Raw genomic sequence first — 20086 nt, 5'->3', positions numbered from 1 at the left:
CATGTATTCTCTTAAAACAAGTCTTTCATCTTCACACAGGTTTCTTCTAAAATACATTGATCTTGCTGGCTGATATATATATATATATTTTTTTTTTTAAATTATTATTATTATTTTTTTTTTTGTGGATGGATGGATGCATTAGAAAATGGATGGATGGATTAGAAAATAAATACAAAAATACCTTCAGAATTTTTTTTCCCCCAGCCGATAAATGACAACTCATTTGAATCTGCTTGTCTTTCAAGAGACACAACTGATTCATATGCTTATAATAAACTGAGATGTGCATTGATGTAGATGCTAATATACTGTAGTTATCATTATAGTTACTTTTATAGTTACCGTTCTTGGTACATTTTCACAAAAAACTAAAAGTGTTTCTTTAATATTTGCAATAACATGCACCTTTTTTTGTATTAAGGAAGCAAATAGCTTTAATTTTGATGCCCTGTTGACTTCAAAGCACACTTCTGATCACATATATCATCTGTTTACATACAGGAGTGATTATCTATTTATTTATGACTTTTAAATTGATTTAGTGTGGTCAAATAAACAGCGTGATACGTTTCTTTTGTTCCACATCCTATATTTTATAAGTTGTGGTCTCAACCTGTTTGTCTGGTCTCCAGCCCGGGCTCAAGGCAGCCTGTCAGAATGATGAGTGTGTCTAATTGAGACGGAGCACTGCTGGCTGAGCCGAGGGATTGACAGTTAATCACAGCCACGTTAAACTCTTCAGCACACCAAGAACGCCTCTTTCTGTGCCGACTCGTCTCTCTCTCGCTCACCATCGCACCCCACAATCCATGGCCTGCTGCTATCTGCGCAAGATTTATGTCATTTTCGCGACAGCTCATTCCTGGCGTCCATCCATCAGGGTATAAAAGCCCCTCCGGTGTCGTTTTGGATACCAGCCTGCATGCTCAAACGTCAGTGCCAGAAACAGACATGCCGGCTTTGCATCTCGCGTACACACTCACACTTTAAAAGCCTTCACTCGCGCCTTTGGTTCGCTATTATCAAATGTGCCAAAAATAGAAAATAAACTGCGTACAATGGTTCAGTTTCTGCAGGACACTTTAAACCCCTAAAATGTCACCTACCTTATGCTGGAATGCTTTTCTGGATCTTGGAAGGATTATTATTGTGGGTGAATGACAGCTCAATGGTTGAAGAGGTCTGGTTTTAATTGCTGACTGAAAACTAGGGAGACAGAAACAGCAAGCGCTCTAAAACTACTTTTACATGATGTGTGCCTCCACCCTTTTTCATTTTATTTTCTCTCTCAGAGGCATAGGCGAGAGAGGAAACAGCAGCCGGCTGTGTTAAAGGCTGCTTTTTGTTGAATGCCTTATTACGCTGATTTATCACTATCGATTTTAATTCCACCAATAGTTGCCTCAAGCTACATAATTAAAATATTGCATTGCTGAGCCTCCGCGGAGTCCCTCAAGACTGCAGATAACTTGTAAATTTGTGTTTTTTTCCTTCAGTAAATAATGCCTAGTGTGCATTCACAGGCCTGAAAGGGCAAAAAAGGGCTGGCCACTGGAACAGAACCATGGGTTAGTTTGCTGGTGCTTGGCGCAGTGAAACATGTCTCATATCTTCAGGACCCGGAGCTTATATTTAGCACCTGGAGTGTCAACGGTGCTGTTGATGTCAGCCCAGATTTCGACCATCCTTTTGCTTCTGGGCCCCAGGGGCTCTGGGAAAGGTGCACTTGGGAGACCACTGTCGGAGCACGGTTGTGAGATGGTCAGCAAAAATAAAGTTCCCACCCAGTTACACTTATTTCTGATACACTCCCTGCAGTGCTGTTGTCCTCATAAGTCTAAATGAACAGCTGTCCCAAATAGGGAAAATGAAGCTTGGGAGTTTGCAAATGGTAACAGTGCTACAGCAGCAAAACGAGACTATCTGAGCTGTCATTTAAAGGTGAAGCTTGTTCTTTCTGCACCAAGTAGAATTTCAAAAACATGACTGGTTTAATGAAAACTCCATCTCCATCACTTGGCTGAAGTGGAAATTTGAATTTAAAAACCATAATGGTTTCAGCCTTTCCACAGTAATAGTAGTACCAGTTTTCAAACATTTCTGTATATGTATGCACGCTGAGTAAAGAGCAATAAAGATGTCTATTAACTTGTTTCTTTGTTATTGTATTACTTTATTACTTTCATTTAATCTATATATTTAATGCAATATTTACATAATTGAAAAATATTTTAAGGCTACGTGCTAATGTTTTAGTGTATAATTTACTTATAATTAGGCCTGGGCGATAAAACGGTATCGATATTTAGCGACGGTAAACCGTCGATAAATTATAAAAAAACACCTCTTTGTTAATATAAAAAATGTTTGATATAGGGCACGATATAGGCTATGATTGACGCAGACAGAACACACAAACAAACACATGCTGAATTGAGTGCTGTACCTGCCTGTGATGAGAAGATTGTGAATAAAGAATGAATATAAGTTAAATTTAAAATAAACTTTTGCGTTTGAATGTTAGGTGTGCATCATGGATCGTCATCAATGGCCTGACAGTCCTTAGTACCGTTCGACCGATAGTAAAAAAAAAACAACTATATTCATACGCGAATTAAGACCGTTTCATGGGCGATGCCAGGTGTTTCGATTATTCAAAAATTTAATGCAAACCCACCGCACGAATATTCGAAAAAATCTAATATTCTGGTCCAGTCCTATAGAGAACCATGGAATTTTACTGGTATTGGTATTGATTGAAGCAAAGACAGGCAAAGTCATTTCTTTGCATATTAAATACGGTATATAAAAAGTTATTTTAACATTGAAAAAGAAAACATTCTGTTGCTCTGTATGATTTTTCGTTCAGCTTTCTGCTTCTTTCATTAGATTTGATAAAGGAGGTCATTTGGTAATTGAATATATGGACTTGGGAGGTACAAAAACACTTATGTCCCTCAGACAGGGTGTAGACTGTGGGTCGTACACATCAGCCTCACATCTGTCCCCTCTCCTCGAACGCAGGCTGGCTGGAGGACGTTTGGAAAGGTCACCGTGTATAGACCGTTCCAATGAAGCATGTTTTTCCCCAGCGCCTTTGGCTACAGCGACCATAAAGGCAGCGGCTTCTGATATGGGCTTATCTTCTCCCAGCTCCAGAGGGTACTGGCTACACTCGGTCTAGCCATGCTTCAGCTGTTATTTACTCCTTATCGTTGATGTTATTATTATTTTTTTTGTCTTCCCCCACTGTTTCTTTCTTCTCTAGCCTTTTGGAGAAGTTTCCCTCTCTTTCTCACCTGGAGCTCTGTATGTGTTTTCTTGTCCCCTGAGAGGCCGGGGTAATTGCGGCCCACCCCTCTCATTGCCAGTTAAAGAGCTGGAGCGCTGCCAGTGGCTCCACCTGTGAAGCAGCTTGTTGTTTGGTTAAGGAGGTTTTGTTTGTCTCCAGAGAAACCGAGGGGCTGAATTGGGAATATACGGATTTCAGATGACTCCCTTTGAGGTGATACTTTTCAAGTCAAGTATTCATTCTGTCATTGCTTGGAAATTCATTTTTAATATTGTTCTGCTGACAGTTAAATAAAGGAAAACACATTTCAAATTTGCTCCAAGATGTTTGCCTGGTTATATAATAGGACAAAAACTAATTTATTTTTCAATCATTTACAATAGCATAAAAGTTAGATAAACTGAGAATTTGTCATCCATCCATAATAATAGTTTATCTAATATAATTATAAAATGTAATTAATTATTTCAGCATTATTTGTCCAGGCAAGTCACTTAACAACAAAAAGTTTATTCAAACTGTTTATTTATTTAAACAGTTACAGTAGTTTATTATTTTAGCTTTATTTTACCAGTCAATTATCCAATCAATCAATAAATAATATATAAATATATATATAAATATATAAATAGTGAAATTAATATTTATTCACAAAAGTAATTTATTATTTTAGCTTTATTTCACTAGACAAGTCACTTAAAATACAATTCTTATTTACAGATATTCTCCAACATTTATTTATTTAGTATTGTACTGTAATACTTATTAATTATAATGCTATTTATTTATTTTGTTTGTAAGTGAATATAGTTATCAAATATAATTTTACAGTGCAATTTTTGCTTAAGGAAAAGTTCCTTATTTATGTCCACCAAGGATGGTGTCCACTTGAAGTTGAAAAGGGAACAGTTAAATATGGGAATTACTTGATCATTTTGATCATTCAAATGGCCAACACAACAGAAAATAATGTCATAACTATACGTGATTATTGTAATGGCAATTAGTTAAATGCCTTTCCAGCATTAAATACGTTTAATGGCATTAAACACATTTAATGAATCTCATTAGCAGTGTGTTAATGTTGGCCGCAGTTGGCATCTCTACCCACCCATTAAACTAGTTATTTAAAACTGAGTTGGTGGAGGGATCTCAGAAGAACTCTTGCAGGAATGAGGTAGATGGCTTACATAGCAGCTCACTTATGTTATGGGAGTTGGGGAGAATGAACAAACTCACCCAAAATCGTCATCCAAAATAAATACAAAAGGAACAGGACGAGACCAGATAAGCTGACAGAAGCAAGACAAGGTATCAAGAAATGTAAATATTAACAACCTGGAGCACAGGACAGGTGTGTTGACATTTAAGTGATCTAAAGAATTGAGCAAAGGGAGCAAGAGAGAGAGAGAGACAGAGTGATGGGAAGGGTGAGTAGAGATTAGGTCACACTTTTGGTGATGTTACACCCAGGAGTAAAAATCCTGTCATGGGTGATACGCTGACTTTCACGGTAGAGAAAGAAAATTGATTTTTGCAACTGAGAAGGTTTCACTGCGTTAACAGCAGCTTTTAGGTCTTTCTTTATTACTACACATGCTGTGTGCATTCCTGCCTTACACACTCGAGGCAGTTGTAATGCGATACACACACTCTGCTTTTGAAATAGATACCATTTGATAATATTAATAAAAGCTTACAGGATTGGCTTCTGTGCAACCGGGTCATTTTCCTTGAAATAGCCCAAAACAGCCTTAGGTCAAAGATTTTTTTTATTTTTATTTTATTATTTTACATGTTTTTACAAGTCCATGAGAGCAGGGAATTGAGTTTTGTTGTGAAGACAGATTTTGTTACAAATTGCGTGTGACATAAATCGTCTGGAATTTTATCTCTAGTGATTAATGAATTTCATATTTGGTCTATTGGGGTCATTCCAAGAAATGGCTTTCTCATATTTTCATGCTCCGTGTACCACTACATTAAAAGGACCTGTGGTAATTGCATTTCGATACAAAAACTTAGTCGATTAATGAATGCTAATGAAATGTTTCCCCACTGAACTAATGAGACATTTAATATGATGACATTTAATGAAATTTATGATGGAACAAATTAGTTGGGTTACTTGCATTGTGATCCCTAATAAATTTTGATGTGCATGATGTCAAATCAGTTTACGATACATAAACAGCGCTTTGCATAGACTGTTTTTAAAAGCTGAAATTTATATTGAGTAATATGCATTCTGCACATTTTAATTATTATTTAACAAATTAAATTTAAGTAAACTAAAAGTTTTAATTTTAATGTTTTGTTGTCGTAGCTATGCTATAAAACTTTTACAAATATGTAAGACAGTAATTGTGAGTAATAGTTACCACTAGCTATACTTGTTGCTTTTTTTATGTTTTTGTTTGTCATTTCAAAAACCTGTTTGAAATGATGAAGGAATGTGATTACACAACAGGGTTTAAAATATTCATTCGAGATGAAATATTAATTTGTGTGTGTTAATACCAGCACACATTCGCGCACAGTAATTGTGTCTTTAGGGGGAAGACATCAGTGAATGTCAGCTGCATGGAAATGACATGAGACCTAACCATTATGATTTTTTTAGGAACAGAATATGGATGATGAAGGATTTCACTGCTGCGATAGTTGCAGTTTGAATCTTTTTTTTTTTTTGCTTTTGTTCAAAAGTACAGAAGAAAAAGGACAGGAAATTATTCAAAAGACAACACATGCATCACTTTGTAGAATATATCTTGATTAATTGGTTTATCTGTTTGTAAAAAAAAAAAAAAAAAAAGTGACAAGTGACAAGTGAAAGTGACGTGACATTCAGCCAAGTATGGTGACCCATACTCAGAATTTGTGCTCTGCATTTAACCCATCCGAAGTGCACACACACAGAGCAGTAATAACACACACTCACTGTGAACACACACCCGGAGCAGTGGGCAGCCATTTATGCTGTTGGGGGTTCGGTGCCTTGCTCAAGGGTACCTAAGTCATGGTATTGAAGGTGGAGAGAGAACTGTACATGCACTCCCTCCACCTACAATTCCTGCCAGCCCAAGACTCGAACTCACAACCTTTCGATTGCCAGTCCGACTCTCTAACCATTAGGCCACGACTTCCCCTTTGTACACCTTTAACTTTCTGTCATAGGTTGAGGCAAGCGGTGTGATGTCAGTCAGCATAACCTGGCCTTCCTTTGCTGTCTGCATTCAAAAAGCATTACCACTTTTATGTGTGTGTGAAAAAAGAAGGCCAAGGCAGAATGCCTTAAATCTCAGCTGACCTTTTGAGAAAGACTGAGAGACATGGGAAGAAATGAACATCGAGGCTATAAGGACAGGAGGGGCCTTAAACAATTTTAGGTAGAGAGATGCGAGAGTGCTTCTAAAATTGAAGTGGTAAGAGGACCTATTGATTCGTCTATATTCAGCACTGCACCTCTTCACCTCTCTTTTTATTCTCAAACACGCGTTTGAAGCCTCTTGATGTCAGAGGCGAACAAAGCCCAGCTGATGGGGTCAAATGGAGAGAAAAAAAAATGCTCTTAAAAGTTCTGAGAAAGGAACTGTGCCACTCTTTGTGAATATGCTGCACTTTGGTATCCCATGATTTTTAAAAGTTGTTAAATGCGCAAACCCCAAATAATAAATTACTCTAGCATGACAAGTAGCTAGTTTTAAACACATTAAATGTGTGTATCTGCCAAGTTTTTTCTCTACACACAAAAACTGTACCCTTTCAAGAATATGCATACTTGGATACTGATATGCACCGTTTGTAAATAAGGTACAAAGAACAGAAGAATAACATTTAGCTTTTTATTGTGTTACTTTTTGTTTATGCAATGTTTATATACCAGAAAATTAACACAAATTTGATTCCAAATTAGCTAGTCCTTATTTTATCCTTGTTTGTTTGTTTATGGAATATTTATTTCCAGCAAGACAAATTAGGTACAAATTAGGTTTTAAACTGTACACAGACATTCACACAAATTTTGGGTTGCAAATCAAATGGTTTGCAAAATGTGCAAAAATTTATACCCCAAACTTCTCATATAATATTTAGCTTGAACTTCTGGGTGAGACAGAATTTTGATGGTTTGTAGTCTTTCGACTGACTATTTTAATATCTACCTTATTCATGCAAAGTAGCAGGTGCCTTTACCCCAGGTCTTTCCCTGCTTCTCAGACTTTGCATCTCTTCTTTTCTGTTTCTAATAATCTTATTGTTTTTCATTTCTTCTTTATCTGCCCTGCCTTCCTGTTTTTTCTCTCGTTCCTCTGACTGTTTCAGGCCGCAACGTTCGAGTCCACGGTAACATTTTGTGATTGCATCTTTCAGCCTGTCTCTCGTCCACCTCAGCGCTGTCCTTGGTCTTTTCTTGACTCACTCTCTCCCTTCTCTCCTCCTGTTTTCTCTGCGATAGCATCTCGGTTTGCTGGCGAGTTTTCCTGCAGCGCACTGTTTGAATGACGATGGGCTCAATCACTCCAAATCTCGTTATGTATGTTCCCGCGCCCTTGGGAGGGTTAGCAGCGAATAGATGGGACTTTATCAGATTTCACTAGCCTTGGAGGCATAATTCACCAAAGGTCACCTTATGTTTGATATTTCTGGTTTATGTGAACAGTAAGTCTATGCCGGTGTGTAACGGTGGCTTTACGATGAGGTGAATAGTCAAAGGTTAACCGGTGAAGACTCTCAGTGTAAATATCGAAAAGGCAAAGGGGACGTCTGACCTTATTGAACGGTTCAGCAGAAGGTTGTTTGCTCTACTTGGACGGGTTGGCAGTTAAAATTCTCAGAAAGTACACAAGGCTAAAAAAAACCCTCTTGTTTTGGGATAGTATTAATAATGCTTTTACAGCCTGGGTTTGTTTTATACACTCTATTTCCCTTGTGTGTTGTTTGTTATGTCTGACATTGTATCTGTTATCATTCCAATGCTAATGCAATTCACGCAACCCATTTAAAAAAAAGAAAAGTTAAGGGAGAAAAAAAGACGTTGAAGGTTAGAAGTTCATCATTCATAACAGAGAAAGAGAACGAGGCTCTCTCGGACTTGACGCTGACTGTCAGTGATTAGAATGAGTCTGTTTTACACAGAATAATTGCAAACCTAGAGTCATGCTAGGTAATAAAACTTTGGGTCGTTTTCAAGGATATCATTGAATATGTATGATCTCTAATGCACAGAATGATGTATGTTGTCAATCTCTAATAAAACTTGATCCATTACTGCTTATGATTCCCTAGACTTAGTTACAACACTGTGGAAATGTTTTATGAATGCCACAAATTACTGTGAACTGTGGAAAAATCTTTACAAGAGCATTTTATTGACTGCTCTTGAGAGTAGTTTTGTAACACAATTAACCTTTGAACAATCACCAGAAACATTTTCTTTTGGAGCGATAAGACAGAATTGGTTTACTTAATTACGGCTACACTGAACATTTCTCACAGAGATCATTTTATAAATCAAATTACCTCAGCTTGAATTCGTTTTTCTCATGTTTTCAGCTGAGGTCGACACCTTTATTTTAGTACCTGCTTTTGACAGTAAACAGGATCTAGTTTGTGTGTTTTAGGTCAAAGGAACTTAATGACAGTAATCAACTCAGTGGGGACAAAAAGCTGATCATAAGGTGTTTGCAATATCAATGCAATATGCAATATGTTTTTATTAGCAGGTTTTTTTGAGAGCAAAATTCTCTGAAATATTATGGGTTTAAAATTGTCTTTCTCTGAACTGTTGAATCCACATGATATGCACATGGGTGAGGGTTTATAATGAAATTACAGGAGATTAGAGACTATTGGTTGAGGCTATAAGTATTTTAGCCATTTAAAAAAGTCTTAATGTAAATTTTATTTTATTTTATTGCATTAAATTTTATTGGGTTACTTTTGTGTGTGTTTTTGGATTGTTTATTTCCAGAAAATGTACACAAATTCAATCCCAAAATAGCTAGTCCTTTATTTTGTTTTGATTATGGAATATTTATTTCCAGAAAGTCTACACAAATTAGGCTTAAAACTGTACAATTTAATTTAATTTAATTTGATATTTTTTTTTAAACAGTTTATACATTAGAGTATTTTCTTATACTAAATTTTCTGCCAAAATGTACAGTGTAATTAATAAATAAATAATTTGTAAATATATTATAGAAAATAAACAAATATTTCTAATTGTTTTCTTTTTTATTATTATTATTATTTATTATTATTGTTAATGTTATATTTATTATTTATTTGTTTCATTATTTTTTTAGTTATTTTTGGAGGGAATTACATTTGTTATTGATGCTATAAAGTTAATAGTGAAACAATTATCACACAATTTCAAAATTATAGCCATATATAATATAAGGACCAAATTTAGTTCAGTATTTAGTCCAGATTTATAATCAGTCGGCTCATTACATGACTATTTAAACCTGGTCACTTTCACATGGTATCCAAGCAAGGATACTAAGAAAATATTAGCTTCACATTTCTTCTTTGGTACACTTGCCCCTTAAAAACTGAGGGACAGGCCAAAAAGATTTTCTTTGTGCTACATATGCTGTCAAAAAAGCTCGTTATTACCCTGAAATATTCCCTTAATGCTCATGGTTTAATGGAAATTAAATATTGTACAATCAACATTCTAGTCCTCTGGGAAAAATTGTAGCAGCTGCCCTGGCTTTCTGAAGTTTCAGGCTGGCTCTGGGAGATTGGATTCTGATCTGAGGCAGGAGAAGAAGATAACGAGAAGCAAAATGTCAGCGCCAATATATTGTGTTCTGTACCCCACTCCCACCTGTAAGAAAGAGAGGGACAGGGTGCCAGCGTACTGAGATGGGTTCTTGGGCCTCTGGCTGAGATATATGGTCAGCTCTGTTGTTTGGGCTCAGATTCACTATGACATGATGAAGCACAGACTCTCCACTGTGAATTCAATCAGCGTCTCCTTGAGAGAGATCTGGAGTGGGCTCTCAAATGTCACCATGTGTTTTCCACTGTTTTAGTCTAAGCTTTTTTGGATGTGCTGGATGCACTGTAATAACAAACTGTGAATACATTTGAATACATATCTATCTGTCTGGTTCTGATTCATATACATTTCTGTTAGGGTGGCACATATATAGATGAAGAAATTTTTGTAGATTGATTGCCAGACTGACAGGCTGTCATTGTGCGAATTAGTGGTATCGTTAGGCCAGTAGGTGGCAGCAAGTGACTGAACCCATGAGGGAATCATTGAATCATTCAGTCTAAAGACTCAGTGTTAAAAACACTGGGTGCTTTCAATGGTTGGAGGCTATGATTCGGCAGCCTAGATATGCAGCCTTGCAAGGATATATCCTTCCATTTGACAAGCACATGCTGATTCATTCAGAAACAAAAACGAGCGACTATCCTTGTGGGTGAGTCATTGAATCATTCATTGAATTGATTTTTTTTCTCTCAAAAACTCAGATTCAGTCGTGCTCAAAATTACCACGTGTTGCACCTAGACGCACAGCAGTGTTGTTGTGGATTTCTTTGGACAATTTTCAGTGGTGGTGCGTTAAAACATGTGTTACTCAATATTTACTTGTTAATTGAACTGTTGTAAAAGTCCCTCAAACGTCTTATGTGTCATTCTATATGCTTTTCCATTTTTGTCTATGTAAATTTGCAATAGTCAGATCTGTTTGAATGCTCATGTCTGGGAATTGCAGCGATTTACAGACTCGGCAGTCAAGTTCAATTTGTAAGATAATGCATCTCCATGCCTTGCATCTTATGGTTTTAAATGCAAAAAGCATTCTGTGTGACTAGCACATTAAAGAAAACTGCATACTACTGTCGGCAAATCCCTGGAAAAAACCATATTCTTCAGTGCATGGGAATGTAATAATTTGTAGCATTTTATTCTGTTAATTTTATCCTGATGACAAGCAACATTGATTTAATGAGTCTGAGGAGGGGCTATCTGTTTATTTGACCAATTGCAGATGTGATAACAGCAAAGCACTTAAATTCACAGTAGAAAGATGATGTTTTGAAACCAGTCATATACAGTAAAAAAGGAATAGATTTACTGTTCAAATTAGATAAAAAGCTCTAATAGTATTTGCTTCCAGTGTTGGCATGACAGATTATTTATTAGCTAGCCTTATTATTGCGACTCTTATATTTTACATCCCTAATATCTATTTTCCATATATCTGCCCATCTAATTAGCGACATCAGTATTGAGGGCTTTAATTAGCCATTTCATCAAAGTCAACAGCTTTACCTTCATGATCTTGAGAAAATCAACAATGCCTCATGAACTTCACAATTCCTTGCTTGCAGTAACCTCAACAGCTACTCTGTGGGTTGAGGTGCATGTTTAATACAGCTCTAAAGCACTCTTTATCTGCAGATTTAGCCATCTACCCTTCTTTTCCATCTTTCGTTTTTTCCTTGTGATGTGATCCTTAGATGTCTCTGGAGTGCAATATGAAGAAGCCTTGAGGAAATCTAATTAACCAGAATGCCTTGAGAGAGCAGGGCTTTTCACACACATGTACACCCAGAGATACATAAATCACGGACTGTCCCAAGAATAGGGTACTTTGAAAAGGGGCCTGGTTCCATAGAGCCATTAGCTATTAGTTATGATCCTTTTTCAAGTTGGTCGGCAAGCAGACGAACACTTAAAGGGTGTTTAGGTTGGCATGTCCTGATTAGGGAGGACAGAAAAACCATGGTTAAAGGTTCTTTCTCTTGCGTATGTATATAAATGGTTCAACTGTAATTATTCACTCAGCCTCACCTTGCAGATGAAGCCCCTTACCCCACCGTCCCACTGTCCTCTGTGTGTACACGGCACGTCATGCTGATTAATAACAACCAAGCCGAATGTTCTCTTGTGCGCTTGTATGAGAGATTGTTCAATTAAGGGCATGTTTGACTATTAAAGCTTGAGAAATGAAACTTCTATATATGTTTTTGGTAAAAAAAAAAAAAAAAAAATATTTCCTTTGTCATCTTTATGTAGATGTAACATGTCTAGGATCTATGGGAAAATGTAATTATTTAAAGTGAGACAATAAAAAAAATATATTATTACATATCATTGAAATCTAGAATGATTGTACCTTTTCATTATTGTTATTTTCATTGTTAGGATATCTAGAATATTTCTTTCCTGTAAAATTCGTTCCATAGGGAACGGAAAGGTTCCCCTAATTGAAGAACCAGCCATGAATATGCCTGTTTTGAGTATTTGTGCCTGTTGCTATACCAACACCTCACAAATTTCTGTCTTTGTACAGAGAAATTTTGCAATTGTCACACTCCGCAGAGACAGAGAGCCTCGAGGCTAAAAAGAGCATGAAAGACATTTTAGTATTCTGCGCTGTGTGTTGTCTCTCTCTCTCTCTGTGCTCGGTATTGAGAGAGTAATGCCAAAATTGTCATCCTTTGTGAACTCACTGAAGGGAGAGATACTCTGCGGAAAGAGACAAATAGACAAACAAGGGCTTTTGAAAAGTAGGAACGGGAAAACTACACAGAAGTTTCTGAGGAGGCTGTAATACAGCAGATATGCTCCGCAGAGAAGCTGGATATTTATTTTCTCTCTGTCTCTATTATTCTCTCTGAGCTTAGTGTGTATGTGCTTCTTTAAGGAGACATGCTCTAATATGCACTAAAGCTCTCCACACATTTTTGTAGCCACACAAAGATATGAAATGTTTTTTTACAGAGAATATTTCACTGACTTTGGTTGATTCTTACCTCTTGCTGTGTTGTCTTCCTCAAGGCTCCTACATGATGGTCAACTCCTCCCAGCATGCAGCGGGGCAGAGGGCTCAGCTTCTGCTACAGACGCTAAGTGAAAACGACACGCACTGCGTGCAGTTCAGCTACTTCCTGTACAGCAGAGATGGCCACAGCCCAGGGGCGCTGCGGTCTTATGTGCGGGTCAATGGTGGGCCGCTTGGCATTCCCGTGTGGAATGTCTCTGGCTCACGTGGACGACAGTGGCACCAGGTGGAACTAGCAGTCAGCACTTTCTGGCCAAATGAGTACCAGGTGAGCGACATTTTTAATTAGTGACCATCTTTTCTGGGTGATTACACACTACAGGACATTTGTCATTTATTCTTGCTTTTTGACATTGATTGATGTCACATTAATTCATTTTACATATTTTCAAATGTTTCATTTACCAATAGAAGGATTAAACAGTGTTTTTGGATACTATATGATGGTAAGTACTTTTGGAGAGTCATGAGTAACATGTGGTAGATCAAAGTTCCATGGTAACCCTTCTGGAAAATATCACTTAAAATTGTAGCTGTTTTATAGAACATGGTCGTTAGTTTCCAGCTGGTCTAAACCAAACCTTAACTTGTCTAAGTTGATCATTAGCCGGTCCAGGAGGGTCATTAATTGGTTCAGGATAGTCTAAGCCATTTATTAGTTGGTCTAAACTGGCCATTAGCTAGTCCAAGAGAGTCATTAGTAGGTTCAAGTTGGTCATCATTTGGTCTTATATTCTCACTAGTTAGTACAAACTGGTAATTAGCGAATTGAAACTGGTCATTAGCTGGTCCAGGTGAACCATTGGTTGGTCCAGGCTAGTCTGAACTGGTCATTAGCTAGTCGAAGAGAGACTTTAGTACAGTAGGTTCAGATTGGTCATCAGTTGGTGTATTAGTTGGTATAAACTGGTCCTTAGCTGGTCCAGGCTAGTCTATGCTATTTATCTGTTGGTTTAAGATGGTCATTAGTTGGTTCAAGCTGCTTATAAGCTAGGCTAAACTGGTAATTATCAAATTAGCATGTCTAGAGAGTCATTTGGTCTAAGATACTCATAAGTTGGTCTAAGATGCTCATGATTTGGTACAACCAAGTTGGTCTAAGTTGGTCATCAGTTGGTCTAAAGGCAGGGACACACCAAGCCGACTACAAAGATCTAGCGTCGATGAAAGCCATCGGTGTTCTCACCTCACGTTGGCAGCGTCGGACCAAAAAGCTGCACTGGATCACGCCGCACAGACTACAGCTGACGGCAAACTAATACGTGTGTTCTGTGCATGCCTGAGAGGAACAAGCTGTTCATATCAGCAGCTATTAATAGTATATATTCGTCATTCAAAAGGAGAAACCGAAACAAAAATATATGAGATAAACGCAGATATATGAAATGTAAACAAAGCAGAGCTTGTTTACCATTTTGAATATCAGTAACGTTAATAACTAATCATTTTAAGCAGCTCATTCGCGTATTAGGATGATTAGGAAAGATCACGTAACATTTAAACAGCCTTCTGTCTGTACCACCTTCATTTACATGCTTTTTTTTTTAATCACTTTTGCTTTAATTCTCGGCATTGTCTCGTTTGCTAAACTGAACCTCCAATCAGAGCTCTCACTCTCGCCGACATCCCCGATGTCCCCAACATGTTTAATTGGGAAAACTGCTGCCGATGTGAGCCCGTCGAGAGCCGACGAGTGGAACACACCAAACAAACTAGCCCGACAGTTGCTCGCCATCGGCCCGGAGATGGTAAATGGCCGATTGTCGGCTTGGTGTCTCCCAGGCTTAAGATGCTCATTAGTTGGTACAATCTGGTCATTAGCTAGTCCAGCAGGGTCATTAGCATGTCCATGTTGGTTATGATTTTGTCTTATATTCTCACTAGTTAGTACAAACTGGTTATTAGTTATTTGAAACTGGTCACTAGCTGGTCCAGGTGAGTCATTAGTTGGTCTAAGCTAGTCTAAACTGGTCATTAGCGAGTCAATAGAGTCTTTAGTTGGACTAAGATATGTATTAGATGAAAAAAAAACTGGTCAATAGATGGTCCAAGAGAGTTATTTGTAGGTCCAAATTTGTGTAAATTTGTCATCAAAATGTTGGTTTAAGTAAGATGCTCATTAGTTGGTATAAACTGGTCATTAGCTGGTTCAAGCTGCTTACTAGCAAATCTAAACTGGTATTTAGAATGTCCAAAAGAGTCAATTGGTCTAAAATGCTCAGTATTTGGTACAAACTTGGTTGGTACAAAGTTGGGTCTATGTCCAAGTTGGTCAAAGTTAGTCATCATTTGGTCTAAAATGCTTATTAGTTGGTTCAAACTGGTCATTAGCTTGTCCAAGGTTGTCATTAGTTGGTTGAAGCTAGTCATGAACTGGTTCAAATTAGCAAACCATTTTGGACCAGTGATAAACAATCTATCATCTGGTCGAAATGGAACATGGTGGCTGGTTAACCAGCTGTAAACCAGCAGATTTTCCTGGTAAATGCTTCGTAAATGCTTGAATGTCAGACTCTAAGCGAATCAATTCATCATGTTTTCCTTGAAACAGTAGAGTATGTCACAAATTAGCAATGTTGCTGACAGCTGTTTTAATTTCAGTGGCAGGCCAAGTAAACTTGTTTTCGACTGCCTTCCCATAACGTTGCTGTGACATAAAGATAGTACAGTATATCAGAGCTCTGCCAACAGCAGCATACACAGACATCCCTTTTCCTCACCACAAGCCATTACATAACCAGTGATGGAGACTATTGTCTTATTATTCATGCCCCTTGCGTTGTTTAATTAGCATTGATCGTAGCATGAATGTAGGTTAGTGCTGTAGGGCTTAGACAAACCCACAATATAGACCATGTCAATAGCGTTGACACGTCTTACTCAACTAGTAACCTAATTTCCCTACTGTACCATTACATGTGAGACACAGTCTACCATATCACTGCTTACGGAATGACAGCTCATTCACACCCCCAAGCCGATCGTTTGGTGTCAGTGGCCAGTCCGCCATTGGGTTACACGCTGCTATAGATGCGCGAGTGGGCAGACTCAGGGGTCTTCATCCATAAATTCAATTTCTCCTTTCTGCAAACTCTGTGCAGCTGTCAGAAAGCAATTAAGTTGAGTAGTGTTCACTTTACTGAGAACTGTCAATCTCTCCAACCTAATTAACTTTCACATGCTAGAGAAAGGATGTGGCCTTCATGTGTAAATAATAGTCCTCCCGACAGTCAACAAGATGTGAAGGTGGAGGGGAGATGACAATAGGGTGAATTTGTTGTGTTTTTGTGGGCCTGCATGGTTGATTCTGTGCCGCTTTGAATTTCGCTGAGTGCACATGAAGAAAAAAATTCTCAGAGAGAAAAAAAAATAAATAAATTCTGCTGGTTAGCATGAGCCTGTTAGCTCGTGTTGGTAGGAGGCTGTAACCATCTGGTTCAAAAAGCATCTTCAGTGATAGGCATTTAACAGTTGCTGTGTATTATTATGAAATCTATTATGAAATATATTTTATTTATATATATATTATAGCTATGCGCTCTGAACAGCATTGTGACTTTTCCCCAATCACCCAAATTAAGTTTCCAAAATTATATTTTTTTGTTACAGCTAATTGAAAATTAAAATATTGAAGGTTAATTAATTAGCCATATGCTAATCTTGCAGGCTAATCGGCTTGAGGCAATCAAAGACAGTTAGCTCACTGATTAGCTTGTGAGCTGGTTGAAAAACAAGCAAAATGTTTAATTTGACTTTTTTTAGGCTTCCCTTATGTAAAAATTTGAAATAAGAGTTCAAACTCTTATTATACCTTTAAAATCTCTTTATAAAAAGACTTTAAAAGCCTTACCAATATCACCACTGTAGGGTCTTGGAGAAATATTTTATTTTTGAGCTTTGATAATTTTAGACTTTTCTCAATTTTGTGTATGGTATACACAATTTTAAAATGTTTGAATTAATTTGTGCATTTTCGCTCTACAGTCTGTCTTTTTCAGTGAATGCTATTATTTCCTAAAAACTCTCTACCAGACGACATAAGGATGTGAACATCTATTGACATGTTTAAATTAAAACCAAAAACCTATTTAAAGTCTACTAAAATCTTTAAACACTGACACAGTTGTGGTTTAACTGAATGTTATCTTTACAGTTTTTTTGGCTCTGATTGGATGTCTGTAAGTTTTACTGTATTGTGTATGTATTTGTTGTTTTGTTTTTATGTTTATTTGTTATTATGATTACCTGCCAAGGGACCAAAGAAGAAAACTAGGCATTGGCTGGCTTAATTCGGTACAATGCGTGAAATGGAAACATTTATGTTAAAATTGTATATGGTCCCTTTTCAAATAAATTTTAATAAGTAAATAATGAATAATAAAATTGCAATGCTAACAGAAGGCTTTCTCCAGGTGGGGGAAGTCGTGGCCTAGTGGTTAGAGAGTTTGACTCCTAACCCTAGGGTTGTGGGTTCGAGTCTCGGGCTGGCAATACCATGACTGAGGTGCCCTTGAGCAAGGCACCGAACCCCAAAACTGCTCCCTGGGCGCCGCAGCATATATGGCTGCCCACTGCTCCGGGTGTGTGTTCACAGTGTGTGTGTTCACTGCTGTGTGTGTGCACTTTGGATGGGTTAAATGCAGAGCACAAATTCTGAGTATGGGTCACCATACTTGGCTGAATGTCACGTCACTTTTCACTTTAAGGTGTTACAAGGCCTTATTGTGTATCGATAATCGTACGTTATAATTAAGTTACTCTAATAACAAACATACAGACGTTTAGTCTTTCGTCATTCACAGCGAAAGATTGTGTATGCAGAAAGCTGTAAACATCTTTCTTCTGTATTTGGGAACCAGTGGCTGAACGACTGCCATAATAGTTTGTGCATCTGATGAGATGATGAGCTTGCTCTTTTTCAGTGTAGTTTTCTCACAGCGGGAGTCAGCACACTAAATCACACTTTGGGCCTGGAAGATGGCAGACTGTCCTGATCAATGATGAAACTAGAGCTGTGCCACAGTCCCAGCGGGTGCCACGTCAAGGCCGGTTGCTGAAACCGAGCCAACACGAGAGATCATTTAAAGCTTGATTCTAACATTTGTTATATTTTGAGGCCATTCGGCTGATCTTCAGTGGCAACAACACTTCGACCCCTTAGCAGTTGCCCATAATTAAATTCTGCTTATTTATGTGTGCTTAGCTGCTTTGTGTTTCTCTTTTTTGTCTTTATCTCTGTCTCCTTCAGACATCCCGCTGACTGTTTAGCTTTGCCTGCAGTTTTTGTTTTGCACCCTTGTATACCTCCTTTCATTCATTTTGCTGCTTCTCAAATCCAGCTGGTGTCATTTTTCAGGGATAGTCTGGGTAAGCAAAAAGACACAGGAATCTAAAAATGCAAATCCTCACATCTTTCCAAATCTGTATGCAATGGCTGTCAAGCTCCAGAAGTAACAAATAAAGCTTCATGAATGTAGTCCATGACTATATTTTAAGTCTTCAATTGCCACGCAGTAGGCTTGTGTGAGATACCAATCTAAATTTAATGCATTGTTCACTTACTATAATTTATATTCTTTCTCTTCTGGCCAATGCTTGGAGCTAATAATGGTGTTTCATTTACTGTTGAAATTTAGTGCATTTAGTCATGTGGTAAATTATTATGATGCTTTTATGGAGGGTATTTTTTACCTTTTTGAAGCGTGACATCTCTAGGTCCCTATGTAATGTTCCTGTAGGGCAAGATTCAAAAGGTTCTACTCTTGTGTTCCACAAAAAAAGAGAGAGAACAGGTTTGAAAATAATGGTGAGTAAATTATCAATTTATTCATATTATTCCTGTAAACTGAAAAAGTGTGAAGCTGTGCAATATCCAAGTCTGAAAGCATAACAATGGTAAATGGAACTGTGTGCCATCTCTGTTTCATCCTGTTTTTTATTTTTATTTTTATTTTTTTTTAAGAGTATGGAGTCAAACCCATGAACTCTGTAAATTTGCCTTGAGGATGTTCTTTTGACCTTTGCTCTTAGACTCAAAAAATCACAATCACAGGCATTTCGCATGACCTTAGTTTGAATGTTGTTTACGTACTGCAACTGGTTTTCCTGTATTCAGGAATGAAAATGAGACCTGAAGTCAGTCCTCCAATAAGACTTATGCTAGCAACATCTGTTGAGGCTTTTTCAACCATACTGATGGGAGCCAAACCTGCTAACAATTGCCTGATGACTCATCACAACAAGGATGAGAACAAATGGAACAAAACAGAGGAAACGGAAACACTGATTGCAGTCATAAATACAGAATGAATAAAGACAGACTTATCAGGGTTAAGGGCTGCAAAGTGACGTTGTACATTTGTGTATTCACTAGGAAAAAATCACTAGAAAGCTTCTCAGAAGAGTTCTCCAAGGACAACATGGCTTTTAGTGATGATGTTCAAATAATATCCAGTGTTTGTATCAATATCCCATCTGGCTCATCTATGAGTGATTGCTGTAGTTGAAGAGGTCCACTTCTCTTGAGAACATGAGGACTTTGCTTTCGCAGGAGGAAGTGAGTGCTAAGAGATCAGTGAAACCATACACTGTTTTCCCTTAGCTGAAATCAGTAAACTGATTATTGTCATGAAAATCATGTAACAAGGCCACCCAGGCTAAATCTCTATTTGGAAGGAGCTAATAGCCTGTTAGTTCAACTCTTGTTTTGCCTCATAATTAAGGGTTTCACACAAAATAATATTTGTTTCCTCGTAACTGTAATAAATGGATTTAGCTGGTAATAGATTTCTGATAAACAAGCCCACGGGTTGATTATTTTGACAATGTATTGTCAACATTTGTGGCTGCTTATTGCCTAAATTGAATTTCACTCTTTTATTAAAGTAAACACTATTGCCGGCAGTTCAGGATTGAATTGAGAGTCCCAATTAAATTCCAGTTCATTTCATGGATTGACATTAATTTATCAGTC

At 37.5% G+C, this 20086-nt stretch overlaps 1 protein-coding gene across 12 annotated transcripts in view; it reads left to right on the top strand.

Annotated features, from left to right (window-relative positions):
• LOC132158674 (receptor-type tyrosine-protein phosphatase U) overlaps window positions 1-20086 on the top strand; it is a 228802-nt gene that overhangs the window by 121890 nt on the left and 86826 nt on the right. For all 12 annotated transcript variants that reach the window (XM_059568197.1, XM_059568194.1, XM_059568187.1 and 9 more), the window contains exon 3: window positions 13110-13381. In XM_059568197.1, the coding sequence (XP_059424180.1) occupies window positions 13110-13381 (272 nt within the window). The remainder of the gene's footprint in view (window positions 1-13109; window positions 13382-20086) is intronic.

Source organism: Carassius carassius, chromosome 15 (assembly GCF_963082965.1).
Source record: "Carassius carassius chromosome 15, fCarCar2.1, whole genome shotgun sequence".
Lineage (NCBI taxonomy): Eukaryota > Metazoa > Chordata > Actinopteri > Cypriniformes > Cyprinidae > Carassius > Carassius carassius.
The sequence above is the reverse complement of the archived record's forward strand: the minus strand, read 5'-3'. Positions and strand labels throughout refer to the sequence as shown.